Source organism: Formica exsecta, unplaced genomic scaffold, assembly GCF_003651465.1.
Source record: "Formica exsecta isolate Colony F162 unplaced genomic scaffold, ASM365146v1 scaffold120, whole genome shotgun sequence".
Taxonomy (NCBI): domain Eukaryota; kingdom Metazoa; phylum Arthropoda; class Insecta; order Hymenoptera; family Formicidae; genus Formica; species Formica exsecta.
The window spans coordinates 3,473,934-3,493,894 of NW_021848537.1; the positions used below are offsets into that span (position 1 = coordinate 3,473,934).

Consider the following 19,961-nt stretch of genomic DNA (forward strand, 5'->3'; position numbering starts at 1 on the left):
TCGCATTTTATATTTTTCTCCTAATATTTTATAAACAAGAAACTCTATATAAAAATTTATAAAAATTCGTGAAAATTCGCAAGAGTTCCACCGATTGTCAAAACACTCGCCCCGTCACTTTTCCGCTCCTTCAACCATGATCGGAAAGCAAAGCTTTCGAACGGATCGAGATGAACGAATCGCGTAGAACGAGATGAAATGAAAACACAAGAAAAGAAGGATAAAAGAGATGGCAGGGGAGGTGAGATAGAGATAGACTGATTGCGGGAGAGGAGAGGGAGCTCGTGCGAAAACGCCATTTTCCTCTCCACGTGGCGACGGCTGGAGACGAAGAGAATCCCATTACTCGGCGAACTTTGAAAATCAATTCGATTCCGTTGGTAATATAAGTGAGAATTCGCCAACCACTTTGTCCCGATTCGCCCTGCCGTTCACGGTCGCTGCATCTGCGCGACTTATAGAGCCTGCTTCACTTAATAACAAAGTTTGCGGGACGCATGTAAAGTCGTGGGATACATGGTGCGCCGTCTACGTAAAGGGATGATAAATCGCGAAGAGGAATTTATTCTTTCATATCGGATTTTCTGCTGGAAAAGTACGAAAAACATATATTTTCATCGTATAAAGTTACACGCGTATAAAAGAGCGCGAGCGCTTTCAAAATTATTAACAACTAGCGGATTATGTCTAATTAATGATATCTAAAATTGATTTATGAAATTGTTCAAACAATCGACAATTACTCGCAATTAGAGCAGTCTTGACAGCTTATAAACATGTAACACGGTTTGCTCCACAGGCTTAAATCTTAATAATATTATATTGCCTTAAACATTGATAATATTAATATTTACACGATATACAATTATATTATATGTATCTGTTGTGTACTTGCATGTTTTAATTAGTCGTAGAAAAATAGTAGAATTAATAATAATAATAATAAAAAAGAGTTATACGTAAATAAAACTTTTCTATCGCACTCTGAAATAGTAATAAATAATGTTAATCTTATATAAGAAAAATATAATTGTCCCATTGTTTTACGAATTTGTGATGCCACAAATGAGAAAAAATTTTAAACGTGAAATTCATAGAGAAGATTATTTTTCCACTCATCATTTGATCACGATATTTTAAATATTCGCAAATGCTTTATGACAAAAAAAAATCGGAAGCTGTAATTGCATCGACATCTGATTGAAATATCCGATGTGAGATCCCGAATCTACATTCGCGAGAGCCAATTATTTCTTGCTCGCCGGCTTGCGTTTGATCGTACCGGTATTCGAGTTACTGGAATTCCCGTTGCTGGCAGACGACGAGTCCGTGCTGGGGGTCCTCTCGCTTCTCGGCATCATCGGCGTTGTCGTCGGCGTCGGTATGCACGACCTAGCGTCGGATGTCGATGGCGCGTTCGTGATTTTACTGGGCACCGTCTCTGCCCTCGACGCGATCTCCGCTCTCTCTACGTACGACGGTTTTTCAATCCCGGGCTCCTCTCGTCTGCGCGAAAACGACGGTATTCTCGTAACCCTCGGCTTTTCCCTTAGGGATGGTTTCTCCCTCTGCTCCAGCGCCCTGTCTCTCTCGATGTTCTGGCAATTCTGCTGTTCCGGCGACGGTATGGCTGACACCTTCGGTATATTCCTCTGATCCCGGCTTCTCGGCAGACTCGCCGTCGGCTTTATGATGATCTTCGGCTGCTTCAGATTACTCGCCGGGGTGCAATTCTTCGGCTCCCGCGGCGTGATGATTATCCGCGGTTCCCTCCTCTCCGCCAGCGAATCGTCCAACCTCTCCGTTGATCCTCCATCTCGCGCTGGATCGCTCGAAACCGTGCTAGGTTCGTGCTCAATCTTGTTGTCCTCGGATGCCGGTGTCGACGAGCTCGGATATTGATTGGCCTGGCATGGATTAACCGCTCTCGGCGTGATCACGATCTTCGGTTCCACCGCTGCGTCTCTCTCGTTCCTGCCGACCACGATTTGCGGCTCCGACGCCGTCGACGTCATTACGGCCGGGAACTCGCTTGGTTTGTACCAATTTGGATTGCCCGCTTCCAAGAGCGCAATGGATTTGCCGATATCTTCGTCGACGCTGTGCGAAGTCGGCGAGAAGCGATATTGACCTCCATGAAGCGGACATTTTGGATTAGCGTAAATGGTATCCACGCTTCCGCCAGGCTGGACACTTCTACTTTCCTCCAAAGAATCTATTATATTAGGATCGGAATTACAGCAACGGTCCTACGTGCAGGTTCGTCGTGATCGGCTCGCTCTCGCTTTGATTTTCGTTTTCCTCGGCGAAGAAGGCGCTCTTCTCGAGGCTTTTCGAGGGTCCAAATATCCTGGGGGGTGGTAATGGCGGTTGACTCGAAGATAAATTCATTCGATTTCCGCTCTTGTAATCTTTCAACGAATTTGCGTGCTGTTTTGATACAAAGAGGCTATTCGGCGCCGGGAGTGATCGCCTCTTCTCGATATCCGGTAGCACCTTGGGATAATTTCGGCGTTTGATCGTCTGCAAAGCTTCCTCGGGGCTGATGCACTCTCTCTCCACGATTGGATCCCGAGACGTGACGTTTACGTCGCCTGTGCCAAAGGTCGTTAAAATCGGCCCGGTCTTTATATAGATTTCTTCGCCGGGAGGATTCTCGTATTTTGATTGATTGGACACTTCGACGTTTGTCCCTAAACCGGGACGAGGCAGACGAGATTTTAGCTTGGGATTAATCTTAGCGTACAAGCTATTCGCGCTTTCTGTATCAGATTCGTAAATCCTGGGAGTGGAGAAATTTGGCATCATCGTCTTCAGAACGTTCTCCATCGGCAGGGGATCGCTTCTAGAGTGATGATGCTCGATGACAATAACCTCGGGTGTCATCAGCTGATCCGCGTTCGATTCGTATTCGTTTGACATATCGATGCTCCTCGTTAACTCGATAGGCACTTGATTAAGGATGGACTCTGTTCTCGTCGCCGGTGTGGCATCGATCGCCACGGAGATCTTTGGCAGCTTTAATTTTTTTCCAGGACGCACAACTAGCGCCGGACTCTCGTCGTAGATCGGTTCATCCTTTTTTTCCTTCAACGCCTCTTCTATTATACGTTGCTTTTCTTCTTGCTGTTGCTTGTTTAGCTTCTCCTGATGCTCTTTCTGCAACGTTTCTCGCGTTTTGCGCAGGAATCTCGGTGAACATCTATATGGATAAAACAAAATCAAAAGATTCGATTATTACAAATATTCCTGAAAAAGGTATTTACGGGAATCAATTAATATATTATGAAACAATCTTTAAAAATGCAATACTATAAAATTCACTATTTTCTTCCAAATTAAATCTAGAACTCTCAATTTTTGTCTACAATTAAAAGCATTTATTAATTAATAATGCATTAGTAATTTTTTCCATAACTTAATTAATATTCGCAATAAAAAATAATTGGAAAACAACATTGATCAACGTTGTCGAAAGATGTTCGATCAATGAATAATATTTTTACTGAAAAAACTACCACGCGTACAATTGAATGTTACAATATACATCAAATAATACCCCATTATAAGTTTTACGTAAATTTAAACTTAACGTTATTAATACTGCCCATTTTTATTGATAGATTAATTATCGATAGTTATTATCAATGGCACAATAGATCAATTCGTAAATGATAATGACTAGTAGTAATAACAATTGTACTCTCACGTCGGAAATAAATTAATTTTATTCTCATGTACTACATCAACAAACGACAAGTTATTTTTTATCAAATGCATTCGTTTAATAATACACATTTATTTGTTTGTTTCGCGTGCTATGATGCATGTTTATATATATAATCAAGCATATTCTAAATATATGATTTTACGATGCCCAATATTTCACAATAACAAACGGAAAAATAATACATGTCGCAATGATGAGCAGTTCAAAAATATAAAATGTATATTCTGTTTAATATAACTGATATGCCAAAAAAATTTTTTCGCCTGCCCAAAAAAGTAAATGAAAATATTTAAAAAATTTATTACACAATTTATACGTGATACGCAAACATTTTGCAAAATTATTTATTTTTATTGTGCCGTCGTGTATAAAATTTCCTTTATATTGTATGTTTTTTTATCGTTCTGATTTTTGTTTTAATCAGCGTGGCAACAAATACAGATACGTTATTGTTGACAGAATTATTTGCAAATCAAATATTGCTTGCTATATGACGAGATACGAAGTTGCGCTCTAACGAGTTCAATTAACTTTGTAGGGTAGCACTTGTCAACCATTTTCGCGAATCAATACACCTAACGAAATATTGGACGGTAAAAGAGAGAGAGAAAACTCAATTCTCTGATTTGAGTGATACGGGCCACGTCTCAAAGCAACCACTCTTTAAGCGGAATCCCTAATTGGATTACTGAATCGCGCAACCCTCACCGCGATCGACGAATTTGCGAGGGTAAGCGTTCTCCAAGTATCTTCAGCTCTTTGCAATTAGGAAAGATATACAAATCGAGTTCGAACGTTGACTGTTATATCGAGAACGGCAAATAGTTTACAGTACGATGTCAGAATGACGAAGAATTTGATACAAGCCTAGTAATTATTTAGTCCAGTTAAAACCAACTATTTAATTTTACTTGACTTGAAAATGTAAACTTTGAAATGGCATTTTTAATCTTGACATTCTAAAAAGGGAAGATCTTAAATTTTCCAAGAAAATCATTGAATAATTGATCGCCTAATAAAGCAGCCTCACAAAATAAAACAGTCTAAAATAAAATAATCCAACGATTCTAACCGAAAAATGAATTCAATAAGATATTAATTTCATTTTAACGAGAAAATTTACATTGGTATATGAACGTAATATTCGTGAATATAATATGCATTAAATAATATTCAAAACTTTTCAAAAAGGTAACATTACAGATTAGTTATTATTATGTAAAAAGGTATTTCCTCTGAAATTCACTGACCTGTGCACAATTTCCTGTTGAATCCATTCCCTGACCTTGATGTGAGTGTCAATGGTGGAGCTGGAGTTTTGCCTCGACAGTTTCGATCTGCGTCCAAAATTGGAGTTGTTGTCGTACGCCTTGTCATTCTTTATCACGTCGTTCAGATCTGGCTTGCTGTCGCTTTTGTAGCCCAGCTGGCCGTAATGGTTCTCATGCTTATCAGTCTTTGACCTCTTGACGGAGTCGTCTTTCTTCTCGCTGGCTCGCCTCTTCAACGATTTCTCCTTCCCCTTTACGCTCTGCTTTTTATAGTAGATGTACAGAAAGACCGTAAAGTTTATCAGTATAAACACCACGAAGAAGACAATCACCATCATCATCGTTGACGAGCTTTTTAACGTGTCAGTCTCTATCGTAGATCCCTGCCCGATGCTTCCATCCGTCGTAATCGCGATTGAAAATGACTTGTCCGTATTAGAAAACGTGTTCGACGGAGTTGTGTATCTGCTGGGAAAAATATGTTTTACAATCCATAACACTAACAAAGTATGAATACAAAATTAAGTAAATTAACATAAATTGAAACTAATATTTTTCTAGCAAAATCGATTTCTCGTTCGTCGCACATTTTTCTCTAGCACCTTGTATAAAATTCTCAATTGCCGAATAGGGAAATTCCTCCGATAGCAAGAATTTCAAATATACACGTGTAATTAATTAACCATCCCTATTACCTACCTGGCACCGTAGGTTTCGTACTTTCGGTTTGCGGTACTGTTGGCATATTTGCCGATCCCGTCGGCGAAGTCGAGAATCTGCGGTCGCGGTCCTCTCGATCGTGTCGGGCTCGAGATGTCTTTATTCGGGTGCCTGAGCAGATTGGGCAGATCCTCATTCCAGAACTGCATCTCCGCCGTGCGATAATGCGTACCTATGTTAGGCGGTATGGCTGGATGGGAGAAAGAATGTGTCGCGTATCAAATAATTAATAGAATTATTAAAGAATTTCTTGATCGATAAATCAAATCTCTTGTAACAAGATATATGTGTAATAAATCTCGCTTTATTATTTTAACCGTGTGAAAAGATAAAATATATTGACAAAAAATTATTAAGGTAAAAGCTTTTTATTTAGAACTTTCTTACTTCAAGGTGTACCAGTGTCGAGATTTTTGCAGACTTACTTAGATTGAAATATGTCTGATTGATAGGATCGTATTCTGGCCATTCGATCTCGTACTGACCCCATTCCTTGTTCACATTAGTCAAGTAGGGATGTTGCTTGACGACATTCGGATTCCTGTGGGATTCCAGTATTTTCTTTCATAAATAATGACGAATGATTAATGCGACAGCAGAAATGCGCCCAATAACTTTTGTCGAACCATGCAGGTCGACTTGGGATTAATAGCGTGAGGAAATTGGAATGTGATATAGGAGAAGGAGATATCGAATAATCCATAATAATCCATGAGAATTTTCGATATATACTGTCTCTTCTGCCTAAAATAAAATAAAATAACTGTAAAATTAATGCGCAATCGGACCTTTTGAGGATTCAATATTGCGGAATTTAAATTTCCGGAATATTTGAAAATTATAAACATCGACGTTTTGTTTAATTTAAAGGCTTAGAAATCTGAATATCTAGAGTGTGGAATTTTAATTCGACAAACTTTTTCCTATATTCATTCAAAATTTTAAAGCGTAACATTATAATCCACGCAGAATCTCTGATATTAAACAACATTTGTAAGCCGTTGCCAATTTAAAAAATATAATACATCACTTGTCCATGCGCACAGCGATGATTCAAACACGCGAGAAAATGATTTTCGAACCGGTTGAACGAACGCGATGAATTTGATCGATCGACGGCAGATTTCACGCAGCTTACGACAAAAAAAAGCTATTCTTCTGTCATTCGTTATCACCAACGGTGCTCCTGTACAGATGCTGCGCGTCGTTTATTCTCGCAAAGAGACGCGCCCTTACGGTAGATACAGCGACACATGAAATATCGATCATGCTACGCGACGTTTACAAACGCGTAACGTTTACCACGTTAAATCTAAATACCTCTGTTTTGCTTAATTGCACGGACCTAGTTTTCCTTGAGTTCCAACGTTTATCCCATTGTAAATAAACAAACTTTAGTCAAATCACATGTTCAAAGCAGTATCTGATAAAAAATTGTGTGGACGCAATGCAAAACGTGGTTCTATATTTCGCAGCAAAATGGGTTTACAAATATTCTATAACAAAGTATAGAAGAGGAGAGGAAATATATCCCTCCCCCCCCTCCAAACTTATTTTGCAGAAATTCTATTGTGTGTTTGCGAAAGAAGGAATTTTATATTCTTAATCAGTCATCAAGATTTTCAAACTTAAACGTATTTTTAACAAACATAACAATTAATAATTAATTTAAAATAAGCAACACAAAGGTATATATAGTATTTGAATACTCTCAATTTTGTGTAATATTTTATTTTAAAATCATGAAAATTATATGGACAAATAATTTCAAAATTTAAAATTGCATAATAATTTTGTTGTGCATAAATATTAATAACGGAACAATATTCTACAAAAAAATTAAAAATACTTTTAATTAGATAACTAATATTTTTTTTAATTTTATTTTAATATAGATTCTAATATTTTTGCTATACGTCAAATGAGAATATAAGTCTATTTTAAAATTAATGATATAAAAATTTAAGAATTTAAGTTTTAATACAATTGCAGATTTAATGTTCTTATTCATGCAGAGATTTGTTTTAAATTTATAATATAATTTAACATTAACTCACATTTCACGATTTAAACGATTTCATATGTTGAAATAAATTTTTAATATAATTAGAAATTCGATATACCTCTCTATGTCTCTTTCTTTCGGCTTAAACAAAAGTGGCTTTGTATCACGAGAACATTGGACTTGTTCAACCGAATAAAATGAAACGTTTTATTGGATAAAACGAAATGTCGAAATTATTCGTAGCTGTAGATAATCTGTTTTTATCGTGCAAATTAAAACAGCCGATTCGCCGGATCGTTAAATCGACAATATCGAACATCAACATAACAAGCGTCAAATTGCGCCAAGTTAATTTAAGACAAAAATCCGAACGAAAAAACGATCGTGTATTATATATTATCTACATTTATCACAAAACAAGAAAATTAAACAAAATAAGAAAAAATTTAATAATTTAATTTAACAGAAATTTTTAATAAACTGTCAAATAAAGTTTGTCAGCTTTATACTTCCTCTTTAATAGTTTTGCTGACATCGTTTCATTCAGCTATTAAATTTAGAATAATGCGTCAGTTAAAAGCATCAAAAACATGTGTCACTCTTAAAAGGTCTTGAATTTATTTTTGTTCTCTAAAATCACAATTGCAACATAATTTATTTTAAAAATATGTATATTAAATTAAACATTATTAATTTCTAGATTTTGCATATTTCCCACATTATCTATTTTATAAGAACATGATTTTAATTTTTAAAACAACTAATTTATATTTTAATTGACATTTCAAAATTGTTCTTTAAATTCTATTCCTAAAGTTATTTATCTTTTAGTTTATTCGATTCTATATTTGAATATTTGTAAAACTGTGTTTTAAATTGATGTTTATAAAGTTTAGTTGTTTCCAAATGTACAACGGAAAAATATATTGCCGTTCGATTTAATTAAACGTTTGAATGTTTAGTTAATTGAAAATCTGTTCCCGAATATGTGTATGCCAAGTTTAACTTTAGCAGCTAGAAATTTTCGCGTCAACGCCCAACAACAATTGTTCGCCACTATTATTAAATACGATCGTTTCTACACGGTTACCATCACTCATACATTCAACTTTTAATACCAACTTTAATTTAACTCTAATACGCAATGTGATTATTTTGTACGTTATTATAAATTATTTGTTTATATGTTTATTTTTCTCATTAAACTTGTAATTACCAGCAACTAGCTCTCTGCAAATTTTATATTCTCATATTTTTCAATTAATAATTCGTTGCACTGAATAAAACGCTGAACATTTCTGAAAATAACATGAGTAATGCACAAGAAGAATGCATTTTAAATATATTTTCTCTTTGTCCAATATTCAAATTAATAAAGCTTTTTAATACACATATTTACATTGTTATTTATATATACAATTAAGTTTTAATTTGTGTGAATTATGTTAAAATAAATATTTTAAATATGTAAAAATTGACAGTTGAAAATTAATGGAAAAAAGATATTTCAATATTTATTTGTATAATCTTATATAGTGCATCCGTTAGTTCCTTTCTCTTTGATTAATCCCTTTAAGCTTAAATTTAAGTTTTTATATAGAATAAAATGCACAAAGAATGCTTTGTAAAATATATACTTAATTGTTAAATGCATTTTTTTTAGCAACTCACCCATTATAGGCAAAGCTGCACCACCAGTTCATAATGGCTTCTGAAAACAGCGTCTCTCGCATATCGTATCGACCTCGTAAGTCGTACTTGCTGCCGTCCAATGGAACACCCAGTACATAAGGCAATTCCTCCCCGTGCACGGTATGTTGATGTTGTTGCTGTAACATAACAAGATCACTGAATGCGCTTTTATACCGTGGCATACGTATTTTATCGATACTTCGACGCAACTCGTAACTCGAAAATATCGAAGCTTAGGTTGTTACTTCTTTTCAGCCTCCCTCGCCTTCCCTCCGTCCCTTTCTATATCTTCTAAAATCTCTATTCTTATATTTGTGATATCTATTATGATATTTTGATTTTATATTTATTTTATTTTACTTTTAACATATTACTTTATATATACTTGTGTTTATATAAAGTAAAAAAGTATTATCGTTCTAATAAAGTAAATATCTATATTTATTACGCAAATTAAAGAAAATTACATATGTGTTTCAAAAATTTTTAGAAAATATTACGATATAAGAAATCTTTTAAATTTTTTAATCGTTTATTGTGGTATTTATATAAATCTTTAAATAAATATAATCGATAACACATTTAGGTTCTTGAATTTGAATTGATATCGGAACCAAAATAGCTCACAGCACATATCGAGATAAGCAGTCATCGTTATGACAAAAAAAGCAACGATAAACTTCTATATTTTCGACTAATCGGCGTTACATACATTTTTAAGCGCAGAAACTCGATCATTATCAATCCCACCAACAATTTTCGATTGAAATTTTCTCAATGCAAATTCTCAGATTTATCGCACTCGTAATTATTTTTAGCACCGATAAACCGAGCGTATTTACAAGCGCGTCAATTTGTAAAGTTCAATAAAGAGAGGAATTTACGAGAACGGGTGGAAATTAAAATTCATCGGACTCGCGTTCGTCGCGTATACAGGAGAGAGATCAAAAAAGGAAGAGAGAGAGAGAGATGAAGAGAGTGAGAGAGAGAGAGAGCTGACATGGAAATGATGTATGCCGCGTGAATCGCTATTTGCAGATTTAAAATCTAATATCCTTGTTGACGCAACGATGGCGTTGTACCCGGAGGTACATTCAATTTAGCGATATTCTCGGTTACTGCATGGTGAGGTCGTTGCCAGGGCGCACGCAACGCCGATAAAAATAGTTGGCCGAAATCCAAATGGGTTCGCAACCCGGATTTTTCTTTCTCCGACTGTGCGAACATAATGGTCGCCACTAGGTCACAACTCGTTCCTTCCGAACTAAGAAACCAGGGACAATGGATACAATGCCAACTATGTTAAATATTCCAAAAATGCCGTACGAGCTCTTTTGAAATACCAGCTCGTTAGTTAATTTGGGAACACAATTTTTTATTAATAGATTTAATTGGAAGTTACCATCATTTTCATCTCTCAGTTCGAAAATTTTAATGATTAAGTTTTAAAAACAAATTTCTATAAAAATGTAAAATTAGAAAAAAATATTAATTTATATAATATAGACTGGAAAAAAAAATTTAGGATTTTTGTCAAAGACACTTACAGGGGTATAAAATTATTAAAGGTAAAATTTTTAAACTACCATATATATTAAAGATAAATTCACAAATCTGATGATCTAAAGTTTCGTAAAAAAAAAGAAGAAACCGCGTACTCTTTCTCTCTCTCTCTCTCTTTCTCTCTCTCTTTCTGAGCAATCAACACTTCTTACGATTCTTGCAGAAAACCATAGCATATTTTTTTCTCCTTTCTTTCGCATTTTAGGGAATTAAAAAAAGTAAATTTCCCGTTTCACACACACACACACAGATTGTCCGATAAAGCGAGGCGGTGAGAAATGCTCTTCGTTTTCAGGAGAGCAATGCTCCGCATCAGGGAACAACAACGTTGCATGAAGCTGCACGAATTGGAGCGTTGAAGGAAGTGCACTTTAACTCATCATAACCGCCAGTCCATCCCCCCCCCGCATTCCCTCCTTTTACTCCCTCCTTCTTATGCGCAACATTTTTCCCGTGCCGTGTCGGGTCCCGCTTTGTCGAGAGGCGTCTGAGCCGCGATAATCGATCTTCGTTGTATCGTTGAGAGACCTACTTACGCCAGAGTAGTCTTGCATAGCTTTCGGATGCGAGAAGACGTACATGTAGCTCTTCGGGTTCGCCCTTGAATGCAAATTGGCAGTCATTATTAACGGCGCCACGGTGCCGCTATCCGATAGCGCCTCCAGCACCATGTCCCGATTCTTCGTGGCGTACTCTTTCGTGAATCCGTTGAAGAAGTCGCCGTACTGCTCCAGCTCTTTCGACAAAATCAGCTCTGGCTCCAGTTCGTGCGTTGCCTGAGGACATACTCTTGATATACAGAATATCACTGTTTAAATTTCAGATTCTAAAAATGTCAGGATTTAAAAATCTGAAAGAGATTCTAATTATCCTAATATCTGTTTATAAACCTGAAGATTTCAAATAAAGTTTGGAGTAAATTCTAAAAATTATCAGCAGAACATCTAAATTTAAGAATTGAATCTGAAAATAGAGGGACAAAAAGGTAAAATAGGTAGGAATCAAAGAATTTAATGATCTGGAAATTCTTTGAAAGATTCAAAATCCCGAGAAAAAGAAACTGTCTCATCAGATAATAATTAGGGTAGAGCGGGGTCAAAAGTAACACGGAGCGAAAGTAACAACTCCAATATCTATAGATATATAGTAGATATATACACGTGCGTTGGTCAGTGCATGAAGCTAAACAACCTACAACATGTCTCAATACGTCTGCGGCCTCGGTACTGAGTGAACGTGTACAGTGAAATAGTTTTTTTACAATAAAATTCTAAAGTCAAATTGTTACTTTTGACCCCGCTCTACCCTACTTCATTGAGATAAGCGAATTGATAAAAAATAAATTTACTTTGGCATAATCTCGCAAAACTTCATCTCGTTGTCCATCAAGCATGCCATGCAACAAAGCAACTGGTGGCAGGATGTGAAATTTCTCGGACTCGGTCACGCCGTATAGCAAGTCAAACCTGAAAACAACGTACGATTCCCCGTGTGTTTAATTTGTTACATTTAAAAGAGTGTTGCTCGCTCGAAATTTATATGTATCAATATAGATACGATTCCTTACAATTATTTCACGTTTAATCAACAATCAAGAATTTAAACATCTCATCTCCTCGTCTCCTATATCATTAAACGGAAAAACCATACCTGCCGAAGAGTTGAGTGTTCTCCATTAAATTCAACGGTTTGTCGGGGATGACGGCGCGGTCGATCAATGGCGCATAGGCCGGCACGTATTTCGGCTTGTGGATTTTCACGTGTAGCAGCCTGTCTACCTCCTGGTTACGCAAGCATATCGCCAGTTCGCTGTCACTGGTTGTCGGACAGTTGAGAGCATGGGCCACCTGAAAAACGACCACCGGCATTGGTCACGATCATTTGCGAAACATACATCGTTGCATTAAAAATCCGCGATAAACGATTCTGGAATTTTGGGAATTTATCGATTTATTTGGAAATTTCATCAGTTTAAAATTTGAGAGTCTGTGAATCATAGACTGTGAAATAGATCTTAATATTCGAAGAAATGCAGAGGAAAACAACAATTTACAAAACTACAACCAAATGCTTTAAAAATTTTTAAACATTTTTAAGAGAAATATCTCTTGCATTTTAATTTCATATATATATTATTTTTTTGATAAATTTTTAATATTGCTAAAGGTCTCTCTTTCTTTCTTCTTCTTGTTATGCATTAAACACTTTTATGAAATTTTTAAAACATTTGCGAGTGACTTATCTAACGACCTTAAGAACTCGAGAGAAGAACTAGAAACGCATAGAGATCTTTAAAATTCAGAAATTAAGTCAATCGTAGAATTAATGATAATAGATGCCGCGCATAGCGATTTGTCATTCCGCGAAACTAAAATCCGCGCGCATCAATCCTCATTTTTCGCGTTTTTATTCACGGCTATTATGCAGCTTTCTTTACCTGCTTGGTAATTTGCAGTGGCGCCTTGCCGATGGCGTCCGCGCTCATTGCCGATCCAGACATCAGAATAGCCCGTTTAAACAAGCCTGCACCAACAAGATGAAGGGATGTCGCTCAGATTAATAAATCAATGCGGTCCAACAATTCTCAAATCTCATCGGGTTTTTCTTTCGAGGAGAAAACAAAAGTGTACTCGGGATTATTACAAGTTTTTTTTTTAAATAAATCAATTTCTTTGCACACTTAAAATTCGAAAGTTTTAAGAATCTAAGCAAGATTGAAGAGAAAAGATACATATATAATTTCTTAAGAAAAAAGTTGTTTGTCCAGGCTGCAAATGATGGAAAAGTGTGGATATAAATACGTGTATAAAACGGTAGCAATTATTTGAGAACCCTCGCATGACACGGCCAGGCATTTCTGTCTCGACGTGTAAAATATTAAGTCCGGTTATTTTTCATTGCACAATATAATTATCGGCCGGACGCGGTGGCATTGTGCGCTCGACCGGAAGAGAAAAGTTCCTTTTCCCCGGGCCGCTATTGCGAGCCGGTCGGGTGAAAAATGGTCGACGTCTTCTTTCTTGCTTTCTCGCTCGTTCTCGCTGACCCTGCCGAGAGCACCGTCGCCGGATGCCCGAGAGTGCTTGAGTGCTCGCGGTCGATGTGTGCTTCACCGTCGAACACGTGTAGACCAGTGATTCCTAGCTCCTTGTCAAACTCGGAAATATCGCGACGCAAGTGCTCGCTCTATTCGAAAAAGAGGGGAAATTCGAGGAAAAAGGTAATTGAAGGGTCGTCGATATCTGAATATCCAGTGACACGCGACAGTCCGATAGAATTCTCATATTTTGCAGATTTATTATGTAAATAATTAATAAATAAATGCTTGTTCTCTCATACTTATAATCGTGCTAATCCCTTAATTTAAATTATTTTACGATCGATGAATCATTCGTTTAAACGCGCATCAGAACATTGCCTCGATCGTACACAGGTGTATTGCGTTTAATGCATGCGCGTATGCCTATCTCACCCGCTGATTCCTCCAATTAATCCCGCGATTATCTCCGGCCGACTCGGAAATCGCGATCTCTATATGCGATCACCGTACGCTCTATGACGACGGATAATGTTTCCAATTACAGTGAGGGGAGGGATTAGCCCGGATTGCATATCGTTCTTTTGATTCTCGCGAGCGAGTATCGTTGCGGATACATTTTGAGATCCTGTTTTTTCCAAAACGATTGCCGGAAATTGGCAAGAGTCGATGGCACGATAAAAATGGGAAATAAATCGTAGAGAAAATACTTTGAAAAACGACGAAAACTTTGTAGAATTATAGCAAGAGAGAAACGATTAAGAATTGTAAATATAATGTAGTATAAAAACTGCTGGTTTTCTTTACCTTTCTTGTTGGCAACAGGGCTGATTAGAAGTAAATTAGCAAATATAGCTCCAGTTCCGTGACCGATCAAAGTGACCCTGTCAAAATCGCCGCCAAATTCCGCGATATTCTCCCTAAGCCAAAGCAACGCCGCTATTTGATCCAATAATCCAAAATTGCTTGCTGTGTCGTCTCTAATCCCAGGTCTCAGGAAACCTGCAATGAAAGTCTCGCAATTATAAATTAAATTAAGGAAACACTTGAAAAAGTTAATTCTTCTTCAAATATTAAAAATGCCTTGGAATTTCAAGAACTTAAAATTTCTTCTAGAAATTTTAGAATTTACAATTATAAAAATTAGAGAAAACAAATTTGAACGAACAATGGGATAAGAATTTTTTCAAATTAACCGAAAATTTACAAAGTCAAAAAAGATAATGAACTCTTACGAACACGATAATCTAAGGAATCGTGTTCAAATTTTAACAAGATCTGTTATCTTAAAAATAAGAATCTTGTAAATGTCCAAGAGAGACGCCTTTCTTATTTTCTTATCGGGGATCCCGAATAACTAGGTAAAGAAGAGGGGATTTTAGATTTCAAGATCCCCGGAGACTCTTCCTCGCGTATATATTTTGCGTCCCAATTAATTAGCTCCACGGAGATGCAAAATTCTCCCCTTCGTGCTTAAACATGAAGCACTTTTGCGCGGTAACGCGATCGTCGGGGCTCTTTTTGCTCCAGGGCCGACTTCGCGCGCCCGGGACCATATTTTTCCCCTGTTTTGCGCACAGGGCGGACATAGCAGCGGCGGGCAGGGGTGTGAGAAGGGGGGTCGAGGGGGGTCGAAGTTATCCGCAGGCTCCTCACGGGGGCTAACTCCGGGGCCGCCTAGAGCGCGGGTCGGGGTTACTAAGCGCTTCCCCAGCACTTTAACCTAATTTATGATTATGGTTTCGCGTCCGCCTCTTTTTTCCTCCCGCGAAACCACTCCACTTACCGGATGTACCGAATGTATACCCGCACTCCCGCGCGAGCCACGAGCCACCCCCTACCTCTTTACCCCATCGCCTCTTCCCGTCCATTTGCATCGCGCCGTCGCTGTCATCTCGCGAGAAGAGATTGTCGGGGAATTTTGCTGTTAACCCCTTCAGAATGAGCATTGTACACGACAATTTCGGATTGCGGGTGTCGCGATGAGTCGCGCTTCTGGATGGCAGTTTTTAACGGACTTTCTGAATAATGACGCTTTTGCATGACCGCTGCTCTCGTGCAACGAAATATATGCTCTGCTACTACGTCGGTTACTTTAACAATGAGAGAGGGAGAGAGGGAGAATAGTGTACACACCGGTACAATGTAGAATAATTTAGTCTTTTTTTTTATATATACCAGAAAAAGCATCGTGCCACAATCTAACGCGACCTCATTGCTGTTGAATCGCTCGTATGAATATTTTCTATAGTCACTCGAGCGAAGTTTTACTTGTTATGCCGATTATTATCTTCTCTCTTGACTTTACCGGATGGTTTATTTGCGATTAAATTGAGACGACGGAGAGCGTCGTTGGGGGTGACGTGATAAGTCGACCGCCTTGTATCGTGCGGCGAACTTTCTTTGAGAGGGCGAGGAGGTTCGATATTGAAAAGCTCGGGGCGATAAAAATTTAGATAAGAAGTTTGCAAGGCAGGCAGGCAGCCTTGGCAAACGACGAAGCCGTAACAAAGTTATTTATACGGAACAGTAAAAGTATATTAGGCGTTAGTATTTTTCTGCATGGCGTGCATCGATCGATAGCTTTCTCCGCTTACAGATGCATGCTTCAAGAGCGATAAGAAAAAGATGCAAACCAATCTTTGCTGCGCGACAAACTGATACGTCTCTCTTAAAGTTTTTTTTTACAGATCTATACTTCTTACCTAAGATGCCGAGTCGAAAGTTAATTGTAACGAAAACAACGTTGCCGTAAGCTGCCAGTATAGTGCCATCATAAGGATTGCCACTATTCCATTCGAAGCTCTCACCATGAATAAACACCATAACCGGATATTTTCTTAAATTTCTTTGACCTGAAACAAGAGAGATAAATTAAACATTTTACAGTTGTATAAAAATATTATTAAGTAAATACTATAATTTTTGACTAAAACATTCTAGAACCTTTCTTTCAAGATTCTCTTATACAGCAATTGGAAAACACGAGTAAAGATAAAATTTCCATTGGAACATTATTCTTCGGCTGTCGTCGATATCTCTTACCCTCTGCAGACACGGTAATTTTTTAATTGTATTTAAGAAGCTTTCGAGCGCGCGCGCGAGTCCTGGAGAGGACGCTCCTCCAGGAGGACCTCTGATTTACATCGGACGAAAAATTATCGCCAGAGTTTGTTCGCGAGAATGGAAGAATGGGATTAGTCCCCAAAATTTATAACGTCCCCCTTTGCGAACTATTCACACGGTGAGTTTTCGATATTACGGCAACTATAAATTCTTCTCCACCCCATCCTTCGAACGACGTAGTTTCCTTTTAGCGATCCGCAAATTAGACTAGAACGACGGCCTTCTCTGAGAGAAACTTATCGGAAAATCCGTTTGAAACTTTCTGCTGACACGTGAATATCATACTTGTCACCGATTGCAAATAAATCATTTTATCGCCAAATGTAATAAAGCATCGGTAGATCAAGCGCGATCGCATTTTATAATTGCCAATATATGTGTACTTATATAAGTTTTATTATTTTATTTATTTAATAAAATTTCATATTTTCATAGAAATTAATAGTTATTTAAATCAAAATAAAACATATTATCATAAAACTAGATTTATTTTCCTAAAATTGTTTTCAGTTTTCACAATAAATATATTTGAAAAGTGGAAAAAAAGAAATTTCTTCAGTTTCGGAATGAGATAAAACAATATGAGGGATCAAATATCTTTTGCAAACATTGGCAAGCGACATGGGGAATGAAACGACAGAGATTTCATCCCTTGGCTACTTCGAGAGGCGACGATCTAAAAACTCATTTAGCCCCGAAGCTTATCCCCGAGATTTAATTAACGGTTTCAATTATCACAGGCGGCCGTTCGTCGAACTAACGTATCTCCTATTTCCTCCAAAGAGTTCGATAGAATGGCTGGCGTGCACTCGATACATCCCGATAAATCAAGACACTCGATCGTGACATTCTCTCTACCGAATTTTCTTGCTTCCCTTCTGACAACGACAACCCGGCCCATATTTTTCACCCGACGCAAGAGTATCGATTTATCAATACACTTGGGAATTTCTCTATATTTTCCTCTAAAATCTTTTAAATTTATATGCTTGGTTAATTTAATGATTATTCTCTAGTGTATTAAATAGTTTCAATAATTAAATTTATCCTTAAAAATTGACAAATGCGTATCTATAAAGTAAGAGAAAAAAAAACATTTTATAAAAAATAATAAAATTTTATTTTTTATAGACTAATGTGTGTGTCTAAATCTTTAAAAAAATTACTAATTTTATTGCGAGAGATATATGATATTATTTTTGTGTCACACTAAATTACCATATTATCGTCTTTTCATTTCTCTTAGCTAAGCTTTAAAAGAGACGTGCAATGCTTTCTTTTACGAGCGAGCAACTTGTATATCGAAGTCTATAATGTTTACGGAACACAGGCGACATTGTAACGGGCGAATGTGTTCTATCTCATTTCTCCTTTACGAGGTGCATCGCGATTGTGGTTGCCGCGCAATCGCGTCCACCCTTGTGTGTCTGTCCGTTGGGCCCTATACATCACAGCGATCTCGAGTCGGAACAAGCGCCGGGGAGAACAAGAGAAAGCGACGGGGACACGCGATCGCCGCGAAATTTACATGAAAATTGAAAGGCGGATCGATCGATGCGTTCTGCATAAAATTGATGTATCGCGAATCATGCGAGGAGATATTTTCATCCCACATCACGTGAACGACTCGCGCGCGTGCAACGGCAATGCCGCCGCCACCGTCGCCTCATAAATCATCTCGCGTGAATCTATATTCTAATAAAAAAAAAAGGAATCATCTCTCCGTCCGAGCGATGGCGTATTTTCGCTGTAAAAACAGCGCGCTCGTAACTTGCTCGAAACGTTTAAGGCCGCCGATATGAAATGTGCTTCTCGTTCACCCATCATACATCGTGATAACTTATTAAAGTCAGATACAAATGTGGAAAATGATTAAATATAATATGGTGACAAAAATAAATATGTGTACAATAAACGAAATATGCAGATTAATAAATCTTTTTTAAATACACATTGTAATCTCTTATTTGAGAGAAGTAAAATATCGGTATTAGAACTATTAAGGGATGAAAGGATCAAATTATACATCAAGTTTGGTTACGATAATATGTGTGTTAATGAGCTAATTGAAATCCTTCATATTGTTCGAATCCAGATTAATACTTGGAGAGCCTGATGAGCACGAACGAATCAATTCTCGACGTACGAACTGGCGTTGTCTACCTCGCGCTGCATAATCAGTTTTATCGACGTGTCGCTTCTGGCTGGGACTGGAAATAAATATTTACGAGGCGTCGTAGAAACCGTCGGTCTCGTAACTCACTGGGAGAGCCCCGACCTTCTTCCGGTTGGTTCGCATGCTCGTGTAAATAATGGATTTACAGCCCTTTTACGGCGTCTCCATATGCCCGGAGAAACCGGTTGACGCGCGAGCGTCGCATCGATAATGGCGCTGTAAATCAACGAAAATCTCCCTAAAGATCGACCGATGGCTTCCTCTCCCCGCTTTCCTCTTTACCCGGTTATAACATGGAAACAGCTTCTTTTGCGAGCGAGAGGAAAAAGGGGACGGAGAGAGTCACCACCCTTCGTGTACCGAGGGTGGAAAATACGCCAGCCTTCGCCATCTTGTGAAGCTCATAGGAAACTCACCGACCCCATCGCTTGCCACAACTCTGTACAGATGTCGGCACGAATATTATTTTGCTCGGAGGTGGAAATTGAATACGCATATATGTATAAAGCGTGTAGCCTCTTGCAAATCAATACGCACGAGCCCGCGAAAATCCGCCATCAATAATCTTCAGCCAAGGATATGTAAGATCTTATTTATTTTTGTTTCGTTAAACTCTATTTAATATTAATTATTTATTTCAG

General features: G+C 37.6%; 1 protein-coding gene across 1 annotated transcript; it reads right to left on the minus strand.

Moving 5' to 3' along the window:
* Positions 1–604: 604 nt before the first annotated feature.
* Positions 605–16,868, minus strand: LOC115243360. Its single transcript, XM_029820289.1, is given in 12 exon segments — positions 605–2,238; positions 2,240–3,202; positions 4,981–5,466; positions 5,701–5,911; positions 6,147–6,262; positions 9,398–9,555; positions 11,518–11,757; positions 12,330–12,447; positions 12,632–12,828; positions 13,419–13,504; positions 14,826–15,020; positions 16,724–16,868. Coding segments are annotated over 12 exon segments (3,882 nt in total). The 5' UTR covers positions 16,845–16,868; the 3' UTR covers positions 605–1,247.
* Positions 16,869–19,961: the final 3,093 nt, after the last annotated feature.